The sequence below is a fragment of the Mustela putorius genome, unplaced genomic scaffold (assembly GCF_011764305.1).
Source record: "Mustela putorius furo isolate JIRA1106 unplaced genomic scaffold, ASM1176430v1.1 tig00003869_pilon_pilon_pilon, whole genome shotgun sequence".
In the NCBI taxonomy this organism is placed as follows: Eukaryota; Metazoa; Chordata; class Mammalia; order Carnivora; family Mustelidae; genus Mustela; species Mustela putorius.
The window spans coordinates 21368915-21388259 of NW_025422021.1; the positions used below are offsets into that span (position 1 = coordinate 21368915).

Sequence of the window (19345 nt, forward strand, 5' to 3'; positions counted from 1 at the left end):
CTCATCAGCCCACTAACATGCTCCTACTCCTTCCATCTTGAGAGAACTAAATAAACAAAAACCCTCTTCTGGGCTCACCTCTTCATTGATTCACCTCCCCCTTTCTTCCCTTCCCTTTAGAGAAGAACTCGTGGGAAGTTTTCTGTTCTAGTTCTCTGATTTTTCTCCTCCAAATCACTCTTGAACTTACTCCAGTCAGATTTTCACCTCCATGGATTCTCCAAAATTGCCCTTATTGTGACCACAAATGACTTCCACATTGCTTAATTCAGTGATCAGTACTTAGGCCTCATCTAACCTATTAGGTATATTTGATAGAGTGGAACACTTCCTCTCCCTGAAACCCTGTTTCCACTTGTCTTCTAGGATATCATACTTACCTGGTTGTCTTATCTTCCTGCCTTTGCCCTTTTTCAGTCCCTTTGCTGATTTTTCTTAACTCCCTGATCTCTGAACATTGGAGCAGCTTCCTTAGCTTCAGGGTTATCTGTAAAAATGAGATAGTATTTAATTCCTAGGTTGTTTGTTTGTTTTTAAGATTTTATTTATTTAGGGGCGCCAGGGTGGCTCAGTGGGTTAAAGCCTCTGCCTTCGGCTCCAGTCATGATCTCAGGGTCCTGGGATCAAGCCCCACATTGGGCTTTCTGCTCAGCAGGGAGCCTGCTTCCTCCTCTCTCTCCTTCTCTGCCTGCCTCTCTGCCTACTTGTGATCTGTACCTGTCAAATAAATAAATAAATAAAATCATTTTTTTTAAAAAAAGATTTTATTTATTTATTAGCGAGAGGGCACTCGTGTGCATGCAAGAAGAGGAAGGGCCAAGAGAGGAGGGAAAAAATCTCAGCAGGCTCCTGGCAAAGCACGGAGCCCAACTAAGGGCTCAGTCCTATGAGCCTGAGATCATGACCTGAGCTGAAACGAAGAGTTGGACGCTCAACCAACTGAGTCACCAGGTGCCCCTAAATTGTAGAGATTTTTGAAGATTAAATATGGTCATGTGTGTGAGAATTTTTATGACTTCAAAATTCTGCAACATGTATATATTAATACTTTATTATATTTTGTTTATATTTATAATATATTTTATAATTTTTATTTCTATAATCTATTTGTATTTTGTAAAATAGCAGAGGGTCCCACATGGCATTATATTCACTAATAATCACTTTTTAATTTTCATTATTTGATTATTTTGTCATATCTAATTCAGTAATAATTTTCACGGGTTGTACGTAAATTATCTTTAAGCTCCTTAACTATCAAGTTATAGAAATTTCCTCTAATGCTTTGTTAATTACTAAAAAATTCAGTCTGGTAGACTATAGGAGGTTTTATTTTCAGTAAATTTGCTTAAAATAGAATTTTGGCTATCTGTCTTTCAAGGAGTGGACTAGGAGATGTATGATCTATGATCTAATCCAAGTGCTTTATGTAGTGCAGATTTCTAAGCCTCTGCTCTCTGGTTTTTAAATGTAGTGAATTAGGCGTTTTGTTTCTTATAGCAATAAACAAATATTAAACATTTAGAGGTAATGTTTTTAAACTGTCTTTTCAGTTAATTCAGTTTTTATAAGTATGTATACTATATTGCTCTCAAATGGCCATTTATGCATATATCATTGTAAGTATTTTTACTCTGTGTATATGTATGTGCATGCCATTATATATACATATACTTTATTACATCTATATTTATTAAATTTATAGATGTATTTGTTTTTATATATATCTCACTGGACAATAGACTCAAAAAGACATATGTATATGTCTAGATATATATATATCTACACATACACATATTTATATATCCTCATAGACACATGCACGTGAGGTTTCAAACTCCAATACCTATAAAAGCCAGGCAAATAACACAAAAGAGTTGGGTCTGTGACAAATAGGAAAGTTATGCCTGAATTACAATATAACAGTCATTACTCAACTCCAGCCAGGTGTTGTCATGTAAACATGTGGGCCCGACATTCCAGGATCTACCAGTATTTCAAGATTATGGATTTTTATGCATATCCTCCCAAATGTTTAGTGTTGGCAAAAAACTCAAGACTTTTTACAAGTATTATATGAGCCAAACAGCAACACATTCTGTGGGATCACAGCCTGTAAGCCACCAAGTCACAAACTTCTGGTATATAAATATATAAACAACAGAAATGTGCCCTTGTATGTGTTATCTGCTGGTCCTGCTTTAGACATACTGAAGATCCTTTTAGAATTTTGGTTATAAGAGGATAGAGAAGAAGGATAGGGATTGGGGTTTCTCTTGTGCCAGAACAAAGTAAATCAGGCAACAGAGTAACTGTATAAAAACTTGCATTTGGGGGTGCCTGGGTAGCTCATTCGGTTAAGCAGTTAAGCATCTGCCTTCAGTTCTGGTCATGATCTCTAGGTGCTGCAATCAAGCCCCACATTTAGCTTGGCAGGGAGTCTGCTTCAGTCTCTCTTTCTCTCCCTCTATCCCTAGTCCCTGTTTGTGTTTTTTCTCTCTCTCCTTCTCTCCCTTTCTCTCAGATAAATAGGTAAAATCTTAAAAAAAAAAAAAAAAAAAAAAAGCTTGCTTTTACAAGTATGTGAATGTGGGGGCGTCTGGCTGGCTCAGTCAGTGGAGCATGTGACTTTTGATCTTGGGTTTGTGAGTTCGAGCCCTACAGTGGACGTAGAGATTACTTAAAAAATAAAGTCTTTAAAAAAACAGTATGTGGGCGCCTGGGTGGCTCAGTGGGTTAAGCCGCTGCCTTCGGCTCGGGTCATGATCTCAGGGTCATGGGATCGAGGCCCGCATCGGGCTCTCTGCTCAGCGGGGAGCCTGCTTCCTTCTCTCTCTCTCTCTCTGCCTGCCTCTCCATCTACTTGTGATTTCTCTCTGTCAAATAAATAAATAAAATCTTTAAAAAAAAAACCAGTATGAGTATGTATACAGTGTAATGAGACAAGCTGATAAACATTATTTAGTATATAAACTTCAGTGTTTTTTTGAAACACTAAAAGTTCTTTTGATTCTGTAATTTAAATTTCATGTTTTCTGTTGTTCTTGTAAGTTTGTTAGAAAATGATCCCAAGTAATAATTTAGTTCACATAAGGAATAGAAGTTTTGGCCTCTTATTCATGAAATTTTATTCTTTTTTTTTTTTAAAGATTTTATTTATTTACTTGACAGACAGAGATCACAAGTAGGCAGAGAGGCAGGCAGAGAGAGAAGGAAGCAGGCTCTCCACAGAGCAGACCCCGGGATCATGACCTGAGCTGAAGGCAGAGACTTTAACCCACTGAGCCGTCGTGATCCAGGCACCCCTGAAATTTTATTCTTCTTAAGTAATATAATTATTCAATCTAATTTAGTCTTCATTAAATGGAGTTTTTCCTCATTATATTAAGCATTCTCTTTTTTTCTTTTTCTATGACTTCAGAGTGATAGAAGTTTAGTATAATATGAAAATTCAGAGTATCAGATATTAGTGAATAAAAATTAATAAACTAAATGGAAAAGAGACTTAGTAAAACATTTTAATTATTTTAGTTAGTGACAAGGGGGAGTGATCTTTGATATGATATAGGGAAGGTATTAGATTTACAGTTTGCCTTATTATTTCAGGCAATTAAAATACCTCCTTAACTATATGTTTAGCCTCCCAATTAAAAAAAATAATAATAATTTTAATTGCTTATGGGCAATTATTTAAAAATATTACCAGAAAAGTTCATGAAATCCTCAAAGAAATTATGAAATACTCCAAAGAAATGTTTTCAGCCAAATTTATTTCAAGGATACAGCCAGCTTTAATCAGGGAAATACAAATCAAAACCACAATGAGATATCTCATACCAGTCAAAATGGCTAACATTAACAAGTCAGGAAATGACAGATGCTAGCGAGGATGCGGAGAAGGGGGAACCCTCCTACACTGTTGGTAGGAATGCAAGCTGGTGCAACCACTCTGGAAAACAGTATGGAGGTTCCTCCATATTCCTCCAAATACCACATTATTGGGTATTTACCCTAAAGATACAAACATCGTGATCCAAAGGGGCACATGCACCCGAGTGTTTATAGCAGCAATGTCTACAATAGCCAAACTATGGAAAGAACCTGGATGTCCATCAACAGATGCGGTATATATATATACCGCATCTTCTTTATCCATATATATATATATATATATATATATATATATATATATATATAGTGAATACTATGCAGCCATCAAAAGAAATGAAATCTTGCCATTTGCAACAATGTGGATGGAACTAGAGGGTATTGTGCTGAGGGGAATAAGTCAATCAGAGAAAGACAGTTATCATATGATCTCCCTGATATGAGGAATTTGAGAGGCAACGTAGGGAATTTGGGGGGTGGGGAAGGAAAAAATGAAACAGGATGGGATTGGGAGGGAGACAAACCATAAGAGACTCTTAATCTCACAAAACAAACTGAGGGTTGTCAGGGGGGAAGGGGGGTAGGGAGAGAGTGGTTGGGTTATGGACATTGGGGAAGGTATGTGCTATGGTGAGTGCTATGAAGTGTGTAAGCCTGACGATTCACAGACCTATACCCCTAGGGCTAATAATACATTGTATGTTAATAAAAAATGAAAAATTAAAAAAAAATACAGCCAACTTTAGATTGTGGTTGGACTGAATATCTGATACTGCAGTCTGATTTTTTTAACATTCTGCGTAAGAGAAGAAATAATTTTTTTAAAGATGGTTTTATTTACTTTAGAAAGAGAGCAACACAGGCACGCATACATAGGGGAAAGGGCAGAGAGAGTCTTAGGCCGACTCCACGCTGTGCCTGCAGGCTCAGTACAGAGCATGGAGCCAGTGGCAGGGCTCAATCTCACAACCCGGAGACCACCACACTAGCTGAAAAAGAGTCTGGTGCTTAATTGACTGCACTACCCAGCTGCCCCAAGAAGAAAAATTTTTTAAAAGAGGGTTAGCACTATTCTGGAAATGCTTATCTCTCTTCTGTGATCTATTATATTTATTATAACATTCAACTCTCAAAGTACAGACTTATTTCCCGATTTCTGAATGGGGGAGGAGGGCTCATTGTTATTTCAGTGCGCTGACTACAAGTTGTAGTTACCTTGAGTAAGGCTACATTGAGGTGTTTGTTGTTTGTTTGTTTGTTTGTTTGTTTCATGTAACTTTAGAGCTAGACTGAACTTACCAGTTGTGCAGCTTAGTTTTCTTATTTTACACATAAGATAGGACCTCACAGATATTTTTGTATGAAATCCATAGCTACTTACCGACAGAGCCATAGCTAGAATTCATATCCTTTAAATATGTCTTTATTGAAAAATCTTTCACTGATTTTTCACCATTGCTTTGTTCATACCTGGGAACCACAATTTAGTGGAACTCTTTTTATAGCAAATGTTTTTTTCCTTTATCCAGTGGATTTAATCATTTAAAAAGGATTTTTTTCTTTATTTGACACTTTGTGATCTATTTTTCATGTTTGACAGTTTTTTAATTACCTCTTCAATTGTCTTATTAATAAGCTCTGTATTTTTTGTTTATTTTCAATTTTGTTCTTAATTGTGTTCTAAAAGATAGTCCTTTTGTACCTTTAAACTCATTTGGTTAGTGACTAAAAGGATACTGCTAAATTCTGTAGTATTGAAGATGGATTACCATGAGATCAGCGTCTTCAAGTTTTAGGAATTCTTAAGATAGATTTTCATGCTTTATTAGATTTTAACCTTATGTTGTGGGAGAACAAATTAATCTCTCTTAAAAATTAAATTAGGAGGGGCACCTGGGTGGCTCAGTGGGTTAAGCCTCTGCTTTCAGCTCTGGGTCCTGGGATCGAGCCCCGCATCGGGCTCTCTGCTCAGCAGGGAGCCTGCTTCCCTCTCTCTCTCTGCCTGCCTCTCTGCCTACTTGTGATCTCTCTCTCTGTGTCAAATGAATAAATTAAAAAAAAATTAAATTAGTAAACTTCTAGATGAGAGATAGTATTCTTTTTGTTTGTCCTATCAGACTTTCATAATTTAGAATAATAGGAAGTCTGTAGATGGTTATCTTCCTATACCTCATTTCCTTTTTTTTTTTTTAATTAAGGCAAGTGGTCAAACTCTAAAAATCAAAAAACTTCACGTCAAAGGAAAAAAGACTAATGAGTCAAAAAAAGGCAAGAAAGTAACTTTAACAGGGGATACTGAAGATGAAGACTCTGCATCTACAAATAGTTCACTAAAAAGAGGAAGCAAAGACCTGAAAAAAAGAAAAATGGAGGAAAACACTTCTGTTAACTTGTCAAAACAGGAAAGTTCTACTTCTGTTAAGAAACCTAAAAGAGATGACTCCAAAGACCTAGCTCTTTGCAGGTATTATTTCAGTTTGCATGTGCAATATATTTATAACATTTTATTTGTTTAGAAACTTTCTACTATATTAAAGGTAACTTTTTGACAATTTATATAAATAGGAAAATGTGAAGTCTATAGTATAAATAAATGAATTCATCTTTTTAAATCAATTAACTTGTACTGTTTTTACCTGAAAGATTATAAAAATTAAGTTTTTAGTAAAAATAGGTAATTCTAAAACACAGATACTGATTTCAAACACTTTTTTTTTTTTTTAAAGTATGATCCTTACTGAAATGGAAACTCATGAAGATGCATGGCCTTTTCTACTTCCTGTAAACTTGAAACTTGTTCCTGGTTATAAGAAAGTTATTAAGAAGCCTATGGATTTTTCCACAATTAGAGAGAAATTAAGTAGTGGACAGTAAGTAAATAATTTCACTTCAGTATTATTGAATGCCTAATATGTGCTGGGTACTCTTCTAGTGAGCCAAAAATATATTAATTAAAGGACCTGCCTTTGGAGAGGGTATGTGTGTGTACTTTTGTGTTTAGCTAAGATAGACTAGTATGGAAGACAAGTCCATTAAAATTGTTTAAACAATTAAAAAGCAGTATGATAAAGTTGCCTTTGACATTGGAAGGCCACCAAACCCAGCCTGAGAGGTAAAGAAAAATAAGAGGGAAGCCTCCCAAAGTAAGTAAATAACATAAGCTGGAGCTTATATTGTATATCACATGGATTTAACAAAAATTGACTGTAATTTTTTCAGGTCATTACAATATAGAGATAAAGGTCATTGGAAATGTTAAATTAAAATTTAATTTTTTAAATATTAAAAGTTAAAAGTTTTATGGGTTGCTGGAGAATCCTAAAAATGTATGTATTAAGTGTGGAAGGAAACTATTATTTTCTCCTATCTACCATATCCTCTTCGTGATCCTACCTGAAGACCAAAGTGACTTCCTGGCCACAATTACTGATATTTGTTAGGTAAAATTAAACTCAGAATAGCAGCTGTTAATGGAGTTTACTTGGTTCTGAACAGTAGCCCATTTTGGAGCCCCCAAAATGAGACCATTCGCTTACAAAATAAGCTCACACAAAAGCTTTCCACATGGGAATGGCTATGTGCTGCGAGCAATATGTGTTCTCTTCTAGGAAGAAGCTCATCTTCCTCCTTATTACTGGCTTAGCTTAATGTGATCTCTGACCATAACTTCAGGCCAAGTGACAAAAAAATACGGAGAACAAAGGAACTTTGCATTGAAAGAATATCTATAAAAGAGATTTTAATTACATTGTTACTGTTGTTATTGTAATTACCTTATAATGCAGTATGTTATCTAGTTCCTCCTGGATGTTCTTTTGGTGAAAATCACTGTGCTCCTTTATTTACATTCAGTTTCTAAGCGTTGAGTAGAACTTAACTCATAACGATCAGTGTCCGTCTCACATGTTTCAAAAGATTATGTCTGTTTTGTTTTGTTTTTTAAAAAATTGCAGAAGGGACCTGCCCAAATTCGAAAACATTTAAAACCATTAAAACTATTGATTCTAATGTAATCCAAAAAGCAGTAGCTCCTGTCTAGATATGAATTAGTTCTTTTGCTTTTTCTATCAAAACATAAGATGTTTAGGTGGATAGCATAATGGACTTTATAATCAACATGGCCAGGACAAAGACTTTCACAGAAAGGCTTTACATATGTCTCTAGCTCCTAGCTGGAGGATGAACCTAAACCTCAAAATCCCCAAAATAAACATGAACACAGAGCTTAGACATTACCAAACATTGTTGTTCCATTTTGAGAATGAGTCCTGGTGAATGAAGGAAGTCAAAGCAGAGGCAAGCAGAGAGAGGGAAGCAGTTCTCTTTAATCTTTTTGTGACGTCTGCTCTGTGGGAAGCAAAATTTAGTAGATTCAAGCTCCTCTAACTTCAAGTTCTTTGATTTAACCCAAACTAATAAGCTAGAACCAGAACTCACAAACAGTATTTCAAATGTTTAAACTAGAATTTATCAAATAGAGGGGAAGAAGTAGTTGCTTTAATGAATCTTTCTGGGTTCCATCAACTGTGGGAATGGCGTTTGTTTCACCTAGAATCTCACCTAGAATTCTGTCCTGGATTCTGGTCTCCCTCGCATTAATCATTAACTTTTTCTTATAGTAAGGGCCAGTCTAAAGAGATAAATATTTATCAAAGTAACTTTTAAATATTTTATAGGGGCACCTGGGTGGCTCAGTGGGTTAAGCCTCTGCCTTCAGCTCAGGTCATCATCCCAGAGTCCTGGGATCCAGCGGCACATCAGGCTCTCTGCTCAGCAGGGAGCCTGCTTCCCCACCCCTTCTCTCTGCCTGCCTCTCTGCCTACTTGTCATCTCTGTCAAATAAATAAATAAATAAATAAATAAAATCTTATAGATAAATAAATAAATACTTTATAAAATTTATTCCCATACATGCTGTATGATTCCATTTATATCAAACAGACAAATCCATAGAGAAAGACCAATTAGTGGTTGCCAGGGATGGGAGAGGGAAGAATGAGAAGCAATTCCTTAATGGATATAGGGTTTCCTTTTGGGGCAATGGCAATGTTTTGCAAGTAGATAGAGGTGGTAATAATAAATGTTGTGAATGCACTAGACGGCACTGAATTGTCCACCTTAAAATGGGTAACTTTATGTTATGTGAATTTCCCCTCATTAAAAAATGATAATTCCCAGAAGAACAGGAAAATGGGTGAAGTTACCTAAGGTCTGAATTAATTCTGTGAGCTCATTACAGATAGAGAAATGTTATTTTATTACTGCACATAGGAGAAGGAAGTGAGGAGTGGAAGACTATTCAAGGTATCCCATCAAGGAAGTAATTCCACTTTTACCAAGGCTCAGAGTTTCAGTGTGTACTTCAAGGGTATTTCTAATACATAAATTATTTTAGTAGTTAGCTTACCATACATTAGAGTTAATTAAAAAATAATTTAAATTTCTAAAAGCTCTCTTTCAAAATGTATTGTTTTCACTTAGGTTGGCTTGAAAGAAACCACTCCTCTTTTACCAATGACTTTAGGCAGATTCATTCACAGTTCTGTTCTCTTTGCTCTGTTTTTACAGACAAAGATTGGGCTTATCCCACCAAAAAAGCACTGAAGCCACTGTGCTTTTTATAGAAAGGCAGGTTTTCATAATGTTGTCTCTGATAAAGGGATAGAGGGTTTTTGTTTTTTTTCTTTTGGGCCGGTTTTGGATTCTCATGCTCCAATGCTTGAGTGTAGGAGCACATGTGAAGAGAGAAGACCAGAAATGGGAAATGGGTAGGAATTAATATAGCAGTATATCCTGGGATGTATGTAGAAGCTACAGGACACGTGTAACATTTTTGGTGGACAAAAAGCATTTCCATTATTTCCACTATAACTAAATAGTTTCGAATGTGGATGATAGGGTACCACAACTGGTCAGAGGAACTAATAAACCAGCCAGGTGGAATGAGTCCTGGGACAGTACACTAGGTACACAACAGGAAACTGGGTTTGGGGAAAATGCTAGTTGAAATATATCTTGATCATCAGAGAGATGTGTTTTTTCCATTTAATCTTTTAAAATACTGCCATGGTTCAGAAACATGCAATTTTTTTTACTGTTCGTCTGTAAGAGAGTATAATGTTTTATATCAGTTTAAATGTAGTTATCTTAATCTTTTTTCTTTCAGTTTTATTTTTCATTTTACCTTTTATTACCTCTTCGTTCGTTTTTAAAACAAAGCCACCCTATAAAAACAACCTCTAAATCATGTGTTTTCTTTCAGATATCCAAACCTTGAAACCTTTGCTGTAGATGTCAGGCTTGTTTTTGACAACTGTGAAACATTTAATGAAGATGATTCTGATATAGGCAGAGCTGGCCACAGTATGAGGAAGTATTTTGAAAAAAAGTGGACAGATATTTTCAAAGTGAGCTGAAGTTATAATAATCTTTTTTTTTCCTTTTAAACAAGGACAAATGAGACCAGCAATGTGAACTGTATTTACATAAATGTGCAAGGCACATACATAATGACTTTTTTTTCCTTAAAATAAGTATCACAAAAAAAAAGTATCAGAAGAATGATACCATTTTTAAAGGCTTCACTCCTACAACAACCAAGGCCCTTGGTTATTGGTTTGTGTGATTTATCAGCTAATTTAGGTAGAACAGGGAAGCACACCCAAAGAATTTTCAAAGGAAAGGGTGTTATAGTGCAATAGCAATTAAAATATATCAAATCGCACTGAATATTCAACACCAGAGCTCTAATGTGGGAAATGGTTCTCCTTTCCCTCTCAATAAATATCTATTTTTCATTTTTTTACTTTGTAGTTTATTTTTTAGTGAATGTATTTAATTTTATGAATTATTTATGATTAAACCACATCCAGAATCTTCGTTTTCTGTGAAAAGGAAGAACTAGAAAATTGCTTTAAATCTTGAAAATACAACAAGGAATGTTTTAAAATATAAAACAAAGCCAAGTTAAACTGTTTACACTGATGTGCTCTAAAAGCACCAAAAATAAACTTTACTGTAGAGTTACAAGTACATTTATATATATATAAGTATATATATATATATATGTTGCTGCATCACTTGTGTAGTTAAATTGTATTTCAAGACAGTGAAGAAGAATTGACATGTATATACTGTTCATTATTGTTTATATTAAGTCTTGTTTTAAATATGTATTATGTGTATATATTGTTTGGAGACATTATTGTTTATGCCTTAGAAGGACTGTAGCATTTTATTTTAGTCTGAAGGTAATTATAGCTATACAGCTTGTACAGTAATTATCCTCTACCAACACTGTGGCGTCTCCTTGATCTTGGTAGTGCCTGCCTTTGAAACAGGGTGTAGGGGATATTAGTTTTCCATTTTTCTATTTTGTTATATAATTTTAAGCCACCAGGGCCTAAATTAAAGTATAATCATTTGTATCCATGTGGAATAAAATTGTGACAATTTCCTACACACACAGTATTTTTTCATAGAAACATTTCCTTCCCATTTGCCTTGCCTCAGAAATAAATTTAAAAAACATTTGTAACCACTGTGTTTTATCTACTGTGTGTTGTGGTGGCCTGTTGGAGGCAAATAGATCAGAATTTTTTTTGTACCTATGTAAGAGTACTTGAAGTTTTATTTAAAATCAAATGTTGTGGAAAAGGTAGCATTCTTTTTTTTAGGAGTGTTATTTTTCACTACTATGTGTGGCACGGATACAATAAAAGACTTTTACAAACTAGTTTTTTAGTTTTTCTTAATGAACCTGAATATATATTCTTTTCAAAAAGATAGTTAATTTAAATTTGATTTTTACAAAATCCTAAAGGAGGAGCAGCAGACTGTGTAGTTCAACGAACATTGGGCTGGGCGGAGGAGGGCGGTTTTAAGTCAAGTTTTGTGCCTTTCATTAGCGCCTTAGCCTCTCTGGACCACATTTTGTTGTTTTCACATTTTCAATATGGAAATATTAGAATACATTTTAAAAGTCTTGTTCTGATATGAGAAATGTCTCAGTTGGTAGACATGTAACCAATTGTCAGTAGTCAATAAGAAAAATTGATCATATAAATTTGTCTGGTAAGTCGTGAGCTACAAGTTCAAGTCTTCATGAAATATGATTTGATGCCTTGCTGGGCTCTGAGGAATCACTGGTGAACAAAACAGGCACAGGCCCTTCGTGGAGCTTACAGCCTTGTGGAGAAGTGGTCCTGAGATGATGTCCTTAAAGAATGGCTTTTAACAGTTGAAGTGAGAATAGAAAAGTTTTGAAGAAAATATTCCTAACTTTAAAATGCTTTGAAGCCACCAAGTATTTTCCAAAATTTCGAGATTGTTTGTGGAGACTGATAGGGAAATCAGCTGTTATTATGTAAATATGTCAGTTTCTGTTAACCAAATACTGCACTTATGCCTCAAGGGGCTTGTGCTTAATCAAAAAGACCATGTGGAGAAAAGAACAAGGTGGTGCTGTGAATAAAGTGTCTGGTTTTTGTGTTTATGGGTATGCCAGATGCTCCATGGGGGGTCTTCTTCATGGGGGTGTTGTGCCTTAGGGATGATACATGCTTACATTAATTTATATTAGATGGTATATAAGCAGCTTGATAATAATATGTCTGGTGTCTGAGGAGTTCATAAATGAGAAATAAAATACTTAAACACACAAAGCGCAATTTTTCAAGAGTGATAATTTTCTTTTAACAATAAATAAGGTATCTCTGGAAAAAGGAAAGCCTGGTCAATATGGGCTCCTTGGCCCCCTGTCTTCATTGCTACTCAGCAAAGGTAGCTGCTCCAGAACTGCGCATGATCAGAAACGGGTAATTGGTCTAGGTAACAGTTGTTACTATACATTTGTGGATCATTTGTTATGTGAATGACTCTTGCAGTCACAGTGCCCTGGGTTGGGTGTTTCTTCAACAAACACAAACTGGTATCATTGTTTTCTTCAAATTTAAAAAGTTTTCCTGACCTTCTTTTATCACACAATCCCAAGTAAACACAACATACTTTAATTAAGATAAACTAGGCTTTAACCTGAACCTTCTCCATTTCAGTTTCAGTTGCTCTATAAATTATAAACCACTAGCTTGCCCTCACGATTACATTTAGAATATCCCTGAAGTAGTAACCAACCAGAATAACCAAACAGTGCACTACTATTAAACACAGAAAATAATCATCAGTTTGAAAGAGTATATAGAGTAATTTAATATTTATTTAACTGATAACCATAGTGAAAATGAAACAAGTAAACACTTATCTGTGGGTATACCTTGAACTCATAAGAACTAACTTACATAAATGCTTTTATGTAAGATGATCCCTTTTTCTTGTTTCAACCCAAAAATGAAATTTGTTAAAAGTACTAATTTAAATCAAAATTATGAAGGCTCTAATCTGTCCTCTGTACCTTATGTACCCCCTGTTCTCCTCTTTTCCATCCCTTCTATCCTCATTTCCCTTTAAGGAAATTTCAAGTCCTGTTCATTTAGCCTTCCAGTAAACACCCTCAAGAAAATCTGGTATCAATCATTTACTCCTTCCGTAAATTTTTGTGGGCTACCTCTCTCAAGGTTATTTGTATCTTAAATATTTCCATTTGAGTAATGAAAGAAGTTTGTGTTCTGTTCAAAGAATTTCATTCCAATACAGAGACAAAGGAAGTATTTTTACAGAATCATGGTTTTCCTTCTTACACCACCAGGAAACTAGTAGAACCTTATCTACTAGAAAATTTGCTTCAGTGAAATCTCTTAAACCTGCATGGGCTACACTACTACTCTATCTTAAAAAGAAAAAAAAGGGGCACCTGGGTTGCTCAGTGGGTTAAAGCCTCTGCCTTCGGCTCAGGTCATTGTCCCAGAGACCTGGAATCGAGGCCCGCGTTAGGCTCTCTGCTCAGCAGGGAACCTGCTTCCCCCTCTCTCTCTGCCTGCCTCTTTGCCTACTTGTGATCTCTCTGTCAAATAAATAAATAAAATCTTTAAAATAATTTTTTTAAAGCCTCATCTATATAAAACTGAGGTAACCCCTCTCCTCAATTCATGTCACATTCTTCACGTTATTCTTGTAAAACCCTTTTATTTCTTTACTTCTTCACTCAGCAACTCTTCAATTTCCTTCCCCCACATACAAATATTTTTAATATATTTTTCCAGGTAACCCTTTTTGTATTTATTTAGCAACACATGTATCTTTACAAATACTGAGAAAAAAATTATTATTATTTTTTTTAAAGATTTTATTTATTTATTTGACAGACAGAGATCACAAGCAGGTAGAGAGGCAGGCAGAGAGAGAGAGAGAGAGGAGGAAGCAGGCTCCCTGCTGAGCAGAGAGCCCGATGCGGGACTCGATCCCAGGACCCTGAGATCATGACCCGAGCCAAAGGCAGAGGCTTAACCCTCTGAGCCACCCAGGCGCCCGAAAAAAATTATTTTTAATTTTGTCAGTTGCATTATGCTACAAGTTTGTTTTTCCATTTCTTTTGAGTTGAAAAAATACTATGTAAATCCGGTTCATTACTTTTCACTGCTACAAGGCATTCCATCACAGGCATGTACCACATTTTACATTCAAATTTCTCTTAAGAAAGAAAACCTGGGGTGCCTGGGTGGCTCAGTAGGTTGAGGCCTCTGCCTTAGGCTCAGGTCATGATCCCGGGGTCCTGAGATTGAGCCCTGCATTCAGGCTCTCTGCTCAGCAGGGAGCGTGCTTACCCTTCTCCCTGCCTGCCTCTCTGCCTACTTGTGATCTCTCTCTCTGTCAAATAAATAAATAAAATCTTAAAAAAAAAAAAAAAGAAAGAAAGAAAGAAAGAAAACTAAGGGGCACCTGGATGGCTCAGTCTGTTAAGCATTTGGCTCTTGATTTTGCCTAAGGTCATGATCTCAGGGTTCTGGGATTAGGCCCCAGATCAGGTTCTGCGTTCAGTGTCCAGGGAGATTCGCTGCTTCTCCCTCTGCCCCTACCCCCTGCTCACTCATGCTCTCTCTCAAATAAATAAACCTTAAAAAAAAAAAAAAGGAAAGAATGAAAACCTGTATGTTGTCATACATATCCAAGGTGTTTCCAGATGACCTTCATTTTCTGGTACACATGCCCTTGTATAATCCTTTTCCACACTGTATCAGGCTTAGCCTGTGTGACCAACATCACACAGAGTGATAGACTATGAATTCCCAGATTAGGTCATGAGATACATTTCCGCTTCCACCTTGTTTTCTTGGAACATTTGCTCTGGATAAACCCAGCTACTGTGTTATGAGGACACTCTAGTGGCGCTTTGGAACAGCCAATAGCTAGCATCAACCTGCAAACCATATGACTGCTGCATCTTAGAAGTGGATCCTACAGCCCAAGTTAAACACAACATCTGGACTACAATTTCATGAAAGACCCTGAGCCAAAACTACCCAGCTAAGCTGCTCCTGAGGATTTTGTTGTTGTTGTTGTTGTTTAACTAAAGGATAGTTGACAGATTCGTGTCAAGTGTACATCATAGTGATTTGATATTTTTATACAGTATGAAATGATCCGCACAATAAATGTAGCTTCTATCTGCCATCATACAAAGTTATTATAATATTATTGATTCTGTTCCCTATGCTGTACACTACATCCCCATGACTTTATTTTATAACTGGGAGTTCGTACCTCTTGACCCCTTTCACCTATTTCAGCCTCCCCAAACCCTCTCTTCTTTGGTAACAGTGTGTTTCCTGTATCTATGAATCTGTTTTTGTTTTGTTTTTCCACATAAAAGTAAAATCATATGGTATTTGTCTTTCTTTGCCTGGTTTATTTCACTTAGCATAATGCTCTCTGTGTCCATCTGTGTTGTCACAAATGGCAAGATTTCATTGTTTTGTATGGCTAAGTAATACTTGTGTGTGCCTTATCTTTTTTATCCATTCATCTGTTGACAGACACTTGAGTTGCTACCATATCTTGACTATTGTTACAATGAACATAGGGGTGCATATATCTCTTCAAATTGGTGTTTTTGTTTTCTTCAGATAAGTACCCAGAAATAGAATTGCTGGATTGTGTTGTGGGTTTTAATTTTTTGTTTTTTAAGAACTTCCCCACCATTTTCCATAGGGGCTGCACCAATTTATATTCCCAACAGTATACAAGGGTTCCCTTTTCTCCACATCCTGGCCAATACTTTATGTCTTTTTGATAATAGCCAGTCTAACCATTGTCAGGTAATATCTCATTGTTTTGATTTGCATTTCCCTGATGATAAGTGATGTTGAGTACTTTTCATGTGGTTATTGGCCATCTATATGTATTCTTTGGGGAAAAGTCTTTTTTTTTTTTTTTTTTTGCATTCTGTTGTGTGAATTCTTCATATATTTTGGATATTAACCCCCTTTTTGGATGTATGACTTACCATGCAGTAGGTTGCCTTTTTGTTTTGTTAGCGATTTCCATTACTATGCAAAAGCTTTTTATTTGATGGAATCCTATTTGTTTATTTTAACTTTTGTTGCCCTTGCCTGAAGAGACTGGTCCAATAAGATATTGCCAAGATCGACGTTAGAGAGCTATGTTTTCATCTAGAAGTTTTATGGTTTCAGGTCTTATATTCCAGTCTTTAATCCATTTTGAATTTATTTTTATATATGGCATAAGATAATGGTCCACTTTCATTCTTTTGCATGTAGTTTTCTAGTTTTTCCAAAACCATGTATTGAAGAGACTATCTTCCCCTTGTGTATTCTTTCCTCCTTGGTCATAAATTAATAGATCATATGTGAATGGGTTTATTTTTTGGGCCCTCCAGTCAATTCCACTGATCTAAGTGTTTGCTTTTGTGCCAGTACTATACTATTTTGATTACTATCACTTTGGATTATACTTTGAATTCCAGAAGCATGATGCCCTCAGCTCTTTGTTCTTTCTCAAGATTGTTTTGGCTATTCCAGGTCTTTGTGTTTCCAAACACATTTTCAGCTTGTTTTATTTCTGTGAAAAATGCCATTGGTATTTTGACAAGGATTGACTGAACCTGTAGATTGCTTTACATACTATGGACATTTTAACAATATTAATTCTTCCAATCCACGATCATGGAATATCTTATCTTTCCATTTATTTGTGTCTTTCATCAATACAATATTTGTAGAATTTGGGTTCCAGGTTTTTCACCTTTGTCAAATTTCTTCCTAGGTATTTTATTTTTGATGCAATTGTAAATGGGATTATTTTCTTAATTTTTGTTTGATAGCTCATTATTAGTATGTAGCAATGGAACTGATTTCTATATGTTACTGAATTATTGACTCACAGAAACTATGATATAATAAATATTGTTGTTTTAAGTCACTCGGTTTTGAGTAATTTGTTACATAGCAATAGAAAACAAACTGTGTGATAAAAGTTTCTCTAGGATGTGCACAGGTTAGGTATATGCACACGTTCCATGCTGTTACCATACTGCTCTCCAGATAATTGCACCAGTCTACACACCTACCGGCAGTGAAAAAGGATTCCTTTTCCCTACCTCCCAATGAGTGTTCAATATTTGTATTATTTTTCACTAACAATTTATTACGGATTTTAGAATTTGAATACCATGTTTTGAAAAGTATCAAGCAATTTATCTGCTCATATTAGCAGCTTCAAGTTTGATGTGCATTTTGTATTGTTTGTTTGTTTGTTTTTAATGTAAATGTCATTTCTAACCCTATCTGCTTTCGAGGGACTGTAAAACCCGCACCCAATTTTATTTTCAGCGAGCGATATTCAGGAGATGAAACATTTGTGTTTGCTCTAGTTAGCTGGAAGCACTGATACTGCTAAAGAAAAAGCTCAGGTATATGCAGGTGAATAGAAGATATTGAGAATTCTCAGGTATTGCTGGGACTTGCGTAGATTTATGAGTTACTATAGCAAAAGTAGTGCTTGGAAGTGTGGTGGGTAAGGAGTTGGCTAAATATAGGGTTAAAGGAAAAGCTAATTTGGATCCTCTAGACCTTCATTGGAAGAGAACTTTGCACCTTAGCATTTAAATCAAGGGGGAAGGCAGGAGCACTTGGGTGTCTCAGTCGGTTAAACAGCTGACTCTTGATTTCAGTTCAAGTCATGATCTCAGGGTTGTGAGATGGAGCCCCAAGGTAGGGCTCTGCACTCAGCAGGGAGTCTGCTTGAGATTCTCTCTCCCTCTCCCTTGCCCTTCCCTCCCACTCTCTCTCTAATAAATAGGTAAATCTTTTAAAAAAAGATAAATCAAGGGGAAGGCAATACCAAAATTAGTATCTGAGATCTGTTTGTTATTTCTCTACCTCGACCATACATGTGAAAATCATTCGGGTTGTTGTCTTTGGATGACTAAATAAAAGTATTGTGAGGTATAAGTTATATGTAGTTCATTTTTGAACTTTTTCTTATTTCTTAAGATTTATTTATTTGAGAGAGAGATGATTTATTTGAGTGCATGCATGCACTCAAACAAGCAGAGGGAAGAGGCAGAGGGACAGAGAATCCTTAAGCAGATTCCTTGCTGAGCAAGGAGCCTGATGTGGGCTCAATCCCATGACCCTGAGATCATGACCTGAGACAAGATCAAGGGTTGGCCTCTGGTCTGAGTCACCCAGGTGCCCCCATTATTAACTTTAAAAAAAAAAGATTTTTTTTTTAATATTTTATTTATTTATCAGAGGGGGGGGGGAGAGAGCAAGCACAGGCAGACAGAATGGCAGGCAGAGGCAGAGGGAGAAGCAGGCTCCCCGTGAGCAAAGAGCCTGATGTGGGACTCGATCCCAGCACGCTGGATCATGACCTGAGCCAAAGGCAGCTGCTCAACCAACTGAGCCACCCAGGCATCCCTAAAAAAAAAGATTTTAATTAAATTTTAAACTAAGTATACAGCTTGATTTCTAAGGGTACTCTTACCCTCCTTGATCAGAATCCTTACCATGTCCTTTAATGAAAAAACAGCCCTAATAATCATGGTAGTAGATATCAAAGAATATGGTGAATCTTGAGGGAGAATTCGGTAGTGAATGATAGAGGCCTAAGGCTTAGAGCCAACTGGGAATAGATCTTGGGTTCTGAAGTGAAAAGAAAGCTCGGTGAGTTCATCAGATCACCAAAGGATAATGAGGCATTAATACAACATAGGTTTGTATGGAAACAGTATAATGTTTTGAGAGGCTGTATACTTATTCTAGGGATTCCTCCAATTCTTAAAATATGTTTACAACTCCTTTTTAAATATTGTTTTCAGCATTTGTAATACACTTTTCTGAATATTTTCATTATAGGAAATCTCAATTCTTTTTAGTATAAGAATGACTTTTTAAAAACAGATTCTATTCAGCCATTCAAAACTATCATGTGAGGGCATGCTCTCTCTCTCTCTCTAATAAAAAAGTCTTAGAAAAAAAAAAATAAAGACCTAACCAAGTAGGATAAATTTAGCTGATAAATATTAACTAGTGAATATACT

At 35.9% G+C, this 19345-nt stretch overlaps 1 protein-coding gene and 1 long non-coding RNA gene across 23 annotated transcripts in view; one reads left to right on the forward strand and one right to left on the reverse strand.

Moving 5' to 3' along the window:
- The window catches only part of BAZ2B (bromodomain adjacent to zinc finger domain 2B), a 316560-nt gene extending 304937 nt beyond the window's left edge, over nucleotides 1-11623 (forward strand). For 21 of the 22 annotated variants that reach the window (XM_045066575.1, XM_045066584.1, XM_045066581.1 and 18 more), the window contains 3 exons: nucleotides 6087-6352; nucleotides 6615-6758; nucleotides 10151-11623. In XM_045066575.1, coding sequence (XP_044922510.1) covers nucleotides 6087-6352; nucleotides 6615-6758; nucleotides 10151-10304 — 564 coding nt within the window. In that variant the 3' untranslated portion in view covers nucleotides 10305-11623. Of the gene's footprint in view, nucleotides 1-6086; nucleotides 6353-6614; nucleotides 6759-10150 lie in introns of those variants that run through there. The other variant, XM_045066597.1, reaches the window with a different exon arrangement.
- Nucleotides 1-19345, reverse strand: part of LOC106004974 — a 41871-nt gene that overhangs the window by 19769 nt on the left and 2757 nt on the right. Inside the window, exon 2 of the long non-coding RNA XR_001178099.2 lies at nucleotides 381-487. This is a non-coding gene — a long non-coding RNA (uncharacterized LOC106004974). The remainder of the gene's footprint in view (nucleotides 1-380; nucleotides 488-19345) is intronic.